The 12,188-nt window shown below is 40.7% G+C and overlaps 1 protein-coding gene and 1 long non-coding RNA gene across 14 annotated transcripts; one reads left to right on the forward strand and one right to left on the reverse strand.

Annotated features, from left to right (window-relative positions):
• Nucleotides 1–894: 894 nt before the first annotated feature.
• Nucleotides 895–12,145, forward strand: LOC111242877 (uncharacterized). Of its 9 annotated transcripts, XR_015318696.1 has the most exons (7): nt 895–1,514; nt 4,060–5,138; nt 6,069–6,287; nt 9,062–9,115; nt 9,793–10,807; nt 11,432–11,580; nt 11,866–12,145. It is a non-coding gene; the product is annotated as an uncharacterized LOC111242877 (long non-coding RNA). The 9 variants fall into 9 exon arrangements; XR_015318697.1 differs by lacking the exon at nt 9,793–10,807 and having other exon boundaries at nt 1,246–1,514; XR_015318694.1 differs by lacking the exon at nt 9,793–10,807 and having other exon boundaries at nt 1,248–1,514; nt 9,062–9,166.
• On the reverse strand, nt 6,287–11,432 carry LOC147758838 (uncharacterized). 5 transcript variants are annotated; one of them, XM_086976920.1, is made up of 3 exons: nt 11,221–11,432; nt 9,744–9,940; nt 6,287–6,965 (listed from the first exon to the last, which is right to left on the reverse strand). In XM_086976920.1, the coding sequence occupies exons 1-3, from the start codon at nt 11,241–11,243 to the stop codon at nt 6,868–6,870; spliced, it is 318 nt and encodes a 105-aa protein (XP_086833046.1). In that variant the 5' UTR covers nt 11,244–11,432; the 3' UTR covers nt 6,287–6,867. The 5 variants fall into 5 exon arrangements, 3 of the variants coding, with proteins under 3 accessions (XP_086833046.1, XP_086833047.1, XP_086833048.1); XM_086976921.1 differs by lacking the exon at nt 11,221–11,432 and adding an exon at nt 10,475–10,589; XM_086976922.1 differs by lacking the exon at nt 6,287–6,965 and adding an exon at nt 9,404–9,621.
• Nucleotides 12,146–12,188: the final 43 nt, after the last annotated feature.

A 12,188-nucleotide genomic window follows, 5' to 3' on the forward strand; every position in this document is an offset into this window, starting at 1 on the left:
GTCTATAAAATCTATAAAAAACTAAACATTTGTCTCATTGGCGACGGGAAATGACAGTTGTCTTACTCGCGAAAACAGCTGTCATTCCCCGTTAGCCCAGTTGGAACTATAGCGACACGACGATTACTTTTGTCGGTAGTTAACCTGGGCCTTATTTTCGATTACGATGATGCCACTTATCTCTGTTGTGACTTTAATTGTGATTAGGATCCGCAATGTTTGTCAGTGTCGTGTTTTACTGAATGATATCTTATGGTTTTTTCGTGTACATAGGTCTGAGGTACTTAGCTTCTAGACACAATCATTGAGAGAGTTCACCCAATTAGAAATCTCAAAGCATATGCGATTCAAGTACAAACTTAACTTTAAACTTTCGCTAAAATAAAATTGTAACCTGCGCAATACATTCAGTGTGGATATCGATGCTTTGAAACGCCTTGAATGGCAATCGAGCGAAACGACTCCCGACGAAACCCAGTCCTATATCTTACTGGATAAGCTATCAGAAGGCTAGCAATCTGTGGTTTATGTCGATAGTCAAGTTGACCGTTACGTATCCTTCTGGTAAGTCTAACGTCCTAAGCATTGAAGGCCTATTGCTTAAGTACCCTCCAGAGGACTTCATGCTACTACTGTGGGAATTCTCACAATCTGTTCTGATAACGAGACTACAGTATACGATGTAAGCACCCATTTAGCCCAGCTGAGGTGTTTTTTAACAATTTTTGATTACCTATCCAACTTCTTCAGGATCACTTCACGGAGTCGTTTTTTTCCTGTGACTAGCGGACCCCAGTCTGTAATCAACAATCAAATGGTGTTGTCTCTGATTTTATTACTGCGGCAGATTCAGTAAAATGGTGCAGCATATTTGGTATGCGTATTGACTACCTCACCTCTTAGTGAGGAGCGTGTAGGCTACAGATATGGCGGAGAAAGCAACGCAGTGAGGTATGTGCACCAAACTGGACTGGGTGAGGTAGCAAGAACACGGGAACGGCGGGATATACGAGGCCGCGGTAACACTATTTGCTGCCTGTTGCTTCAGCAGCTCCCATAGAACGAGGCTCATAACGGAGGCTCCTCGCCTCGGTCTATCTCTGTACTGAGGAGAAGACCCCGCGTCGCTGCTGCTGTTATGTTGATCATGTAATCTCCTGTTGATAGTCGGTCATTCGTTTCTCTGTTTTTCTTTCGTTGTCTTTTTCACCTTTCCCAAATTGGCGCAGCCAGGAGCGAGGGCGGGCGACGTGCCTCAGCCATTAGCCAGCTATTCGGTCGGCGAGTCCTTAAAACCGCACTCAACGGACGCTCTACGCAGACAGACCGCTAGGCAGACAAGCAGACAAGCTACAGATCTTTGTAGTAGAGTCACTGTCTAGTAAACAAAGTACGAGGCTATCTGACCGTGAAAAGTGCCCCTAGAAAGATAGTCGTTAGGGCAAGTACGCAATTGTGCCGAGGCAAACTTGATTTGGATTGACGTTAAATTAACTGAAATAGGAAAGCACAAGGTTAGTCGAAAAAGTTTTTTTTCTTCAATTGCCAAACATGCTTCGTGGCTAATAACTAGGGCTTGAAATTCTCAGTGGTTATTAATATTAAGAAAGTTGGCAAATTAATCAAATAATAACACGTTAATGGCATTTACTACAGCTGACTCTTAAGCCTACACTAATAGCACTTAATAAAATAGAAGTTTTGAATAATATGTATGTTATCTTGCTCGATATAAGTTCGCGTACAAACACTATTCATGTGCCGACTGTAAAACCAACAAGCTACCGTCAGACACAGATATGAAAATACCGTATGTAGATTTGCGCGCTTAAATTGCTTCTTAAAGTTGGTATTTCTGGACGTATAGGTACGGAATTCATTGGTCGCGTTGTGCCATCCGAATTATGCCTGCCTACTGTTCGTATTGTTTCTATGAATCGGTGTGTGTTTTTTCCAGTGAAAATGATGGAAAGCATCAAATTTATAATATTTGCCTTATTGCTTTCTTTTTATTGAAGTCCATATGTTTGCAAACTGATGATAATGTGGTGTCCTGGATTAGCGAAGCAAGAAAAACGCGAGATACACTTTCCACGTATAATTAGGCCCGAAACATAGGGACGAGCTTAGTCAATATTGCACACGTGATTTTCCTAATACTATGATGTATTCAAGATTCAATTATTATATTGTGCCTGTTTGCAGCCTGGTTTAAATTCATGCTTTACTTTTGTATAAGGAGTCGCTCTTTCTCTAGTCAGTTTCTTAATTGGTTCCTAAGCAAAACCAGTGGATTCCTAGTTTTTTTCCCTTAAATGTAATAAGAAAATTTTCAAATCATAAATTAACCGAAGCTAATAGTACCGATTTACTTTTCTCTTTGGTGAAGTTGAAGTATCAGGGCTTGGAAAATGTGCTCTAAAAAAGTGATTCTTCCTTGCTCCTATAACCGTTTTTCGATCCTTATAATGCAGTATTTACAATATTCTTTTGTGCATCGAAGGAACCTAGGCATAGGTTCGTCTATATTACCTGATAAGATAGACAACTGATATTTCCACTATGAGAATAAACGATCGAAACGTTTTTTCTGAGCACTTCGCTGCCTTCTGTAGTAATTATAGATTGATTCCGGAACTAGCCACCACACAGAACAAGCCACAGGTTTTAACAGATCATTATTTCGCTTTTCCTATTGAGACATGTAAGGCGACGTTAATCACGGCGCTCATTGTTTCCTTTTCCTCCAAATCTATCACAGTTGCCATGCCCGTCTTCTGTTCAAGTCAAAGGTACTAACTACCATTGCGGAGCAACTCTAGCTAGCGTACTGCTAGGTACCTTGCAAACTGCCATTTTCAGTGTTATCGACCTTACTTTAATATCCCAGTGGCCGGCTGGTTTTTTTTTTCCGTTCCTAACAGCAAATTCTGTGTACAACAAAAAACTATCGGTCGCTTGTTTCAGGTTGTTTTGATGCAAAAAAAAAACATAGAAAACAACATCTACCAAATATATACACGTTGTCCAGTTCATCGGTTCTGTACGACGGTTACGAATGCTAAGAAGAGACAAAATCGGTTAACTGTCGCCTGGGTAACGTATCAATCTTCGGTGCACGAAGGAGATCCGTTAAATCATGAAAACTTTAACTCCGCCGCTTGCTTGTCGATCGTAAACATCAGCGAAAACGTAAACGTCCACCCTCATCATTACTGCATTTGATGTGGCGCATCGAATAATCGAGAACAGAGTCAATGTCGACTTGATCTTATTTCTTGACGCTTTCCCTCTAGGAGGAATACGGAAATAATTATGGCTAGTCGATGGAAACCAGGAACTGCCCGCGAATAATCCACAACAATATCAACAAAAACAACCAGTTGTTGGTGCTTGGGCAGTTGATTAGGTTTGAAAAAACTGACCTTAGCCACGGTCGTTACTGTTGTCACTCAGTTTGATCGGTAACAGATCGCTATGACACCGAAGCTACCTCTGCATAAAAGAAAAATGTTTCACAGTTGTATTTCTGTTGGAGGAAGAGAAATTATCTTTATCGAAATACTCAGAAGCGAGACTCTCGTCCCCAGACCAAGCAACACGTTGAATAAAAATTCCATATACGGATGATTAGGCCCATCGTTGGTCTCCTGGTGCTCAACCTAGGCGCTTCCACAAAGAGATCCCGAAAGTTTGCTTGCTCGTCTATCGGACTGCTGTAATTTACAACGAACTTGGAAACCATACGGAACTCAAATGAGAAATAAATTGCAGAGGGTTGTTTAAAATTGTACAAACAGAGGCTGATGTATCAGGTGATTGTCATGCATGACCTTCTGCTATAATTATAACACAGCTTAACTTTATTAATAATCTTTGCAGTTTAGGAATGACAAGCTTGGCTAAGCTGCTAACTGTCAATGCTTCAGCCTTTCCCATCTTGGTTTCATTTTATGACGCGCCTAGGCCGTCTGCTCTCAGCTTACAGATGCGGTCTTGCATTGTGCCATTACACCGTTCGTTAAATATTGATTAATTATCCTCATACTCTCTCTGCAGCCAGAGCGGCGCATCGTTTTCAATCAAGTATGCTCACATGTCAAGTTCTCCTCCTGGTGGGATTGATGCGTGGACTGGTGCTTGCGTCCGGTTACCAGCAACGCCGTTCCGAGTTTGTCATAATAGACCCGTTGTCAACGAGAGTGCCGGCCAACCGCTATCACCTGGATGATGATCATGATTTTTTCCGACGGATATCGATGCGAAAGATGAATCAGGACACGTTTCGGAGGTTTCGCCGACGACTCGAGAGCAGTTACGGTGAATCAAACCCAAGTCCTTACCGACTTCGTCACCTTCCTAAACAACTATAGCGTGTGTACCAAGTCGGATCCTCTACAGTAGACACATAAGTCATAAATAAACAGCGTGAAATGAATCACGGCTGTATTGTCGTCAGCGTATTAGCTATCAGCAAAGGTTTCAGAAACTTCCAATGTGAAAACCTCGAACTTATCTCAGCGAGGACGACTTCGTTTCCAAATGATGGCGGCACAATGGCCAGAATCACATGCACAGCACAAACGAAGATATGCTGAAAAGTTTCACATGTATGTTAAAGGAACGAGTTATAGTTAATTCTATTTTAATCTATCCGAGAGTCACAAAAAAGCTTGTGTAATAACTACAAACTATACTTAATACTACCTCTGAAAATAGCAAATATGATATTGCTACTTTTACCGCGTGGAGAGAGAGAGAGGGTGAGGTAACAGGCTCGAAAGGACATGCGTACAAAGAGATATTCATCATCATCATCATCATCATCATCATCATCGTCATCATTATCATCGTTACAATACGTTCTAACAGAAATCGTACAAACCATTCATACGCAAGCTGTTTTCCCTACTGCGTGTTATTACTCACAAACGTATATACATGTTGTGAGCTATTTAGGAAGGCCACCGTAACTGGGTCACCTGTTCCCACTTCATCGATCACACATTTGTATACTTCACGTGCAAACGGAGTAACAGCGATGAGTGACGGAGCTCGATTCTCAACAACGGGAGCCTTGTAGATTAGTCCCGTGTCGGCTGGTCTTTTTCATGTGATGGACAAAATAAAAGGCACAGGTACACTACATGTACATGAAAAAATAAAGATACACAGCGTTCGAAATGAATACATAATATTGCGTATATGCCGTTTGTTGTCATTAGATTCAAATCATTCAGACTAATTAACAGAAACAATGGAAAACTATTAAAATGCATGTATCATGAAAAAAAAAGTAATTTTAGAAAAAAATTAGGGTAGGTTTAGGTGTTTAGACTAGCTATGTTTTTTGCTTAGCTGCCACTTCAACGTTAAAGCGCTATTCGACTGTTTTTTAGCCACGTTACGGATGACAAACTGTGCCTTGATTTATTCGCTGCAGCGTAAATTAGACTGAATCTGGCTAATTGTATTGTAACAACAATGTATTGGATATATATTTGACCTATATACACCATTGCGAAGTAATGGTGATGAACAAAATGTTTTTATTTACTAAACACGTGACACATCTGTGTCTCATACAAATACCTATTGCGTAACGGTGCATAGTGCCTTAGTTTTTGTTATGAGCGTTGATCTTTCCGAGAAAAATCACACAAGCCAGAGGCGTGTCTTGTTCCGTTTGCCTCTTTATTTACTTCTGCTTAGTAAAATCTTGCTGAACTATGCCGGTGACACAATTAAATATAATATTGGTCTGATAGTGCCTTTGACACGTCAAATCTTTGGGGATTCACATCCTTCAACTTCTCACTTGTCATTTCCATTTCCAGTACCATTAACCAGCCAACTACTAACATGAATAACGTAACATTTTCCATTTACTGAGTCATTGCTGTTTTTATTAATAAGCCAGTTAGCGTTCACTGTCCACCTATTGAATTGGCGGGACTGCCAACGCTGAATCGGAGACGGTTAGCTTTCACTTTTTGTTACACCTACCTTGTTCGCTTGCTTTCGTTTGTGCCGGTTTCTTGTTGTTGCTGCTGCTTTAATAATTTCAGCTGAAAAACGGATGCAGGCAATTACTACTTTGGCGGGATCTTTTCTACAGTAATGGATGGTGGGCGCGATTTCCAACACCCATTAAATCGTATCGTACCGCATATGGACAGCAACAGCAACAACAACAGCGGCAGCGGCAGCAACAGCTGTAGTCTCCGCAACAATTACAGGCCGCTGGCGCTACAATAAATGACCCCGTGTAGCAGTCTTTACCGGCGGTAAACAACATCTGTGTTTCTCTTCATTTCTTTTTTACATCTTAAATGCGTTTACCAACCTTGAGAGCAGTATCAAAGTATAATGTCGTTGCTAACAGTTGTTACTGTCGTTCTCGCTGGAAGAATTGCTGACAAACTCGCGCATCTATCGGTCAATCTGCACGTATTTAATAGTGGCATATGTAGCGGACGAAACTGAAAGGAAGGCGGAACGGCAGCCAGCCTCGTCTGAGCTGTCGTTGCAGCGAGCTCAAGCATGTCAGTGTTTCCATGTTTGTAATTTCCGTAAACAACAGATATCGACGGGTAAACTAACATACGTGGTCATTATCTTTCGTTTGTACCGGCAAGGCCAGCAGCGGTCATACGATGCCATGACCGTTGACCGCCGCTGGACGACGCTGATACCGCCCGTTTGTAATAAAGCGATTCTTCAATTAGAGATCCGTAAATAAACTGAATGTGAATCGTCAACTCATTATGGTCTGTACGCTTTGTGTTCATAGATGGTACTTTCATAAGGCATCGAACGAAGTCCACGTTCTCCGTAAGCTTTCTAGTTAAATATCTTCTGCACGATCTACTTGAAGCGTCTACAAATATACATGGTTGCTTCGAGAGCGAGCACTATCGGACCTTTTCCCGTAGTTTCGACTTGTCGATACGAAAAAATTACATCTGAAATAGCCAAAGGTAGCAGACGTTTTAGACTTCGTTCAGACATCGGCTAGGATTTTGCGAGCGTTATCAGTCTGAAGTGCGCTAAGTCGTACGAGGTGAAAATAAGAAATAATGTTTGTATTCGCTAGTATAAACGTGAACACTGATAGTACTAAACAAGTAGGGTTTTACCCCTCTAGTGGAGATCTGAGGAAGGCAATATGGTATTTCATGGCATCCTCGAATTAAGTGTGTTTTGCTGGGTGATTAATTAAACAACGTTGATTTTGCCGGCGCCTTCTTTTCAATTTATGTGCAATAGACGATTCGGCTTCCGCTATGAAACAGGACCGAAAGTAATCGGCAACCAGAAACACTTATGTGATTTTGCTATCTATACGAAAGCTTACCCTCCTTAAGATTTTGTGTGTCGGTCGCCGAGCTGATTAGTAGCATTGGATATCTATATTGGATTTCAGCCAGCTTTCCACGCACATAAAGCGCGTCTCAGTGGAGGTCAATCAAGCTCGTGTAGCGTCGTCTGGTACAACGTTCTGCGACTGAACTGTGTTTGTATAAGTGTATGAAAGTAATATTCATGTTGATTGAGATCCGTAGACTGACAAGTGATTGGCGCAAGGTTCAAACAAGCATAAGCATAAGTACTGGAATCCAAGCGGGGTCAGCGGAAACCTGTTACTTACGATCGCCCCTCCTTCCGATTCTGGGTGCCGTATTCGTACGGTGTCAAGCGTATACTAGTACTATAATCGTACCAATATAGCGAAAGCGGAAGTTTCCCAACTGCAGTCAACTTAGCGCTCAAGCAGTATACGTTTATCCCGTTAATACCGCGTAAACACGCTCTCTGCTAGTTAGACAGGTGCAATTGCTAATCCATTTGTTGCGGTAGGCAGTCAATCCAGCTGTTACTACGGTCGCCTTTGACATAACTATGTGGACTGAAAATAACTTGTAGACTACAAGCCTCTTCTAGGGATAGAGTCTCTACTTGAGATACTGCTATGCTACCGGCTCAGCAACAATTATGTTTTGTGTCGGACAACCACCATGTAAACTGATTTTCATAAAAATAAACTCTTCGGTTTGCTAATGATTATATATGTCTTATGCAACGGGCTACAATGATAATATAACTGTAGCACAATCTGACCTATGATGTTCGTAAGGAGCACAATGCATTATGGATTAAACGTAGAAGCAAGTATCTTGCGTTCCACTTTGTTCAAAAAATAATATCCATTTTTTGTTATTTTCGGCAACCCGCTTGGACTATCACGGTTGGCCTTTTTTTACCGGAAAATGCTACTCTTCTTGAAAACATGGCCGCACATAAAAAGCGGCTCTTATTTTAGTGTTGATTGCAAACAAACCGACTCCTTATCGCCTGCGTTAATTTTCCATAAGCTGACAACGGAGAACAATTAATTTTGACTTTAAAAACGGAATCATTTCTGATTAACCTGAAGAAGGCGCAGCAGGAAGTAAGAAGGAAGTGGAGCCAAGCTTTCGAACAGAACTGTTGGTTCCGGAATAAGCTGGAAGATAGGAGAGTCGATGTTTCTCTCTGGGACGCCATTAACAGAGCCATAAAAAAAATGTAATGATTCGGGTACGCTAGAAGAAATACAGTTGAAGGATAATCATCGGCGCTAGACTTCATGCAAGAACCGGAAGTGGTAAAATGTTTTAAAGAATGCTAACACAGCAGTATACATCAATTTGTGTTCGAAATCGGCTACTGAAGACCTAAAAAAAAAAACAATTCGGGCAATCAAATTAAAATTTCCCATTTCTTTCTTGACAGTGTCGTATGCGGCAGTGCTTTGTTAACGAATAATTGATGGGGACTAACAGAATTAAAACACAGAAAAGCTCAAGATCATACTAAAATCACAATTTAATAAAGATATGAGTTTTATTAATCAGTATGAATGGGGCTGCATAGCTCGCGTGTATACTGTTCGAATACTAAATGATCACGCTATTTTCTACAAAAATCACTGCTTCGCATTCATTGTGAAACTGAATCGACCCTTTACCTGCAGGTATCAGTACACAACCTAACCTATAATATTCCTTTCGCATTACAGATATGCTAACTGCATACGGAGCTGAACAAGCACAACGTTCAGTTGCTTCATCTTGTACGTTTTCAACAAGCAGCCATTAAGCGTTGTCACCTTTTCTCATTTCGGGTATAGTGCAGTGGCATCGTTTCCCAAGCTGTAGACATATCTATGATTATACGTATGATTGAATGTCCATTGATGCGTGAAATGTTCGCGTGTTCAGCATAGCTAGCAAGCATGTGTGCTCGACTTATCTCCAAGCTTCAATAGCCTTTCTCTGGAGGACACGTCCCGTTGGGACAAATTTATGTATTCTAAAATAATTAATTAACAGTCCACTACTGGACGTTAAGAGTACACGTTAGCTAAAGCTATATATATTGGCCCTTTGATGTTTAAAAAGCAACTTAATTATATAAATCCGTATTCAATCAGTAGAAAATGAGCGAAGAAGCTATGTAGCTCCCGACTTGTTTAAACGGTTATCCTATAAGCTACTTCTTCTTAGCCTGCCAAGTGGAAATATTCAGTTGTCAGAGTTTTCATTTTGGATTTCCAGCATCGATTTTCACGTAAAGAACCTATAGGAAATCACAAAATCCCCGAATAAGAAAAAAAAACATGAGTTTAGGTAATACTGCAAGGATAACATGTGTGAATTCTTCTTACTAATGCGTCCACGCATGGTAAAGAATAGTTTTACCTCGAGGTGTCGGTTCTACTATCATAACGTTGGGCGTTTCCGATTGCAGCGAGACAAAGTATCCGCAGACAAACAAAAGAGCGTATGCCCTAAGTTTCACCATCTCCGCTGCAGCTAAAGATATCTCTGAGACCAGCGTCGGGAACGAATAGGAGAACAAGAGGAAGAAATTCACATTGCGACAAATACTTTTGTTGCTGCAAAATCAAGCCAAGAAATGCGCCAAAATAAAAAAAGTAGCTTAGAGGTGGCACAACTAAATGGCAAACTTTGGATCTGGGTTTTCACCTATTGTGTTACAATCTTTAGCGTTATAATTGGGATTGAATAGAACATACGCTCAATGAATACCCATATCGAATCATACACTGATTCTGTTTGTAAACCATAACTAAGTTTCGTTGAAAGACGCACAACAAAAGCTCTGACCAGGTAAACTATTTATTTCAGAGGCAGATTAGCAGGTGAACATAGGTTTGGACTATTTCAAAAATTCCTTGTCATATTTATGAAGTTTTGTATGGAAATTTTTACTTTGGAGACCTTACGTGTGAACAGCTTATCTGAGAAGAACTGGGCTCATGCTAAAGATAAAACTACGTCGTTGACCCAGATTAAACCAGTGTTCTTCGTTACTACACAAACCTAGCGTCTACAGTTAGACCGTCCGGCTAAATGGTCTTGTGAAGCAGATCCATGCGGGACCTGAACGTTTGTAGGTGCTCACTAACCTTTCCAGTTGCATCAAAGCAATGATTCTAACAGTGACGCACCGAAAAAATTATAGGTGCTTTACGAGTGTAGGCAAATCAAGCGCGTTATTTACGTACTTCACTAACTCTAAACACAAATGACCTGAAAGCTAGACACATTTCGTGCTAATGGTTGCGAACAATTTCGTTGTAGTTCTCAGCCTTGTCTCAGTTTACAAGGAGTCTGTTAAGCTCTAAAACATATGTTCGCAGCAAAAGTTCATAACTTGCAGTAATACAATTGCATATTATATTCGGATTGTTTTCTAGTTTGTGTTAACTTCATGGTTTAACTGTCTATTATCCTTTACGGTAATGTTCCGCAGTGTTTTCGTGCTCAGGTTTCGTTTGGGCAAGCTAATAAGCCACACGATTTCATAGACGAAGACTTAGCAACATCGGGCTGATTATTTGGGATTCAAACGCATTTGCGAAAAAATGCGTTTAAATCCGAACATTCTACAAAATGTCTATTCCTCACTCGAATTATAATCATCACTAGATTATAACATGAATATCAGTAATATCAAACAGCTTCAGTTCATGTTAGCCTGTAGAGCTCGAGCAGGCTCAGCTCCCAACCGATGATATTAGATCTAGCGCAACATGAGTGATGAAATTTCAATGCGCAGAGGTTGTTTTTGATGTTCTCTCGCTTTGCTCCACTTGAAATTACTACTTATAAAGATTGAATTTATAAAAATGCTACAGCAGGATTCACTTACCCAATGTTTCTATAAAACGCCATTAGCAGTTTAGCAGAACCATTTTATATCTGTCAGTCAACGGTCTTCTTCCATGCTCTTTCGTTTGCGTACTTGGCAGCACGACGAATCACACGAATAGACATAGCAGAAAAACTAACAAAATGTTAAAACGAGATAAAGAGGAATGACTCATATTTTCCTTTATCTGTCACCTCTCATATTGTTTCAGATGTTGCGTATGATGTTTCTTCTCGTCCTGTTGTTGGCCATCGACGTAGCGACAAGCTCGATTCTGTTTGGCGGTAGTGGGTACGTATACCCCTATGACAGACCGTACATCACAGGCGGATATGGGAGACCCTACGGTGTCTATGGGGAGTGAGTAATTATAGTTAGTACCTTATCAATGAGTTCCATCGAAAACAAACGGGTGAATCTCCAGTGTGTTAGTTTGTAGATAATTGGACATGACTGCTATAGCGGACTACAAGGAAATTTTACAAAGAGAGAATTGAAGGCGGCGGAATTACGTCTCAGGATGAATCAGAGTGGCTTATCGTGCATGCATCTCGGGTGTCAATAAGAAAGAAGCACATGCCAAATGTTGAAATACTTCATCAGTCCAATATAAACAGCATCAAAATATGATTTTAACTATTACAGCCCGTACTACGGCAGGCCGCGTCCGTACCCTACCTACCCATACTACCCAAGGTATTAACAGACTTCTAAACGTCGGTTTCAAGATCGTCAGTGCACGACGTCATGAATAGGAACAAACTAATATCCAACAGTACGTAGCAACGTAATTATACTTTAAGTTCATATCATCTAAGGCCAACTGATACATTTGCCGTGATTCAAACGGGAATTTTGATCTCATATGATCCATAGGTGCATTTGCTAGCCGACAATTTGCATACAATAAATATTCATACCCCAATTCGTTGTCATTTCTTGTAGGTATCTATGTATGATTTATCACC

The sequence above is a fragment of the Varroa destructor genome, unplaced genomic scaffold, assembly GCF_002443255.2.
Source record: "Varroa destructor unplaced genomic scaffold, Vdes_3.0 BEIS01000001.1, whole genome shotgun sequence".
Lineage (NCBI taxonomy): Eukaryota > Metazoa > Arthropoda > Arachnida > Mesostigmata > Varroidae > Varroa > Varroa destructor.

Bases quoted from the DNA above. Each gene is read 5' to 3' on its own strand.
- LOC147758838 (XM_086976920.1), bottom strand. From the start codon at position 11,243: ATGGCGTTTTATAGAAACATTGG. The intron at 9,941-11,220 runs GTAAGTGAATCC...TTGATTTTGCAG, and splicing joins GCGTTTTATAGAAACATTGG to CAACAAAAGTATTTGTCGCA. The intron at 6,966-9,743 runs GTAAAACTATTC...TGGCTATTTCAG, and splicing joins AGTAGAACCGACACCTCGAG to ATGTAATTTTTTCGTATCGA.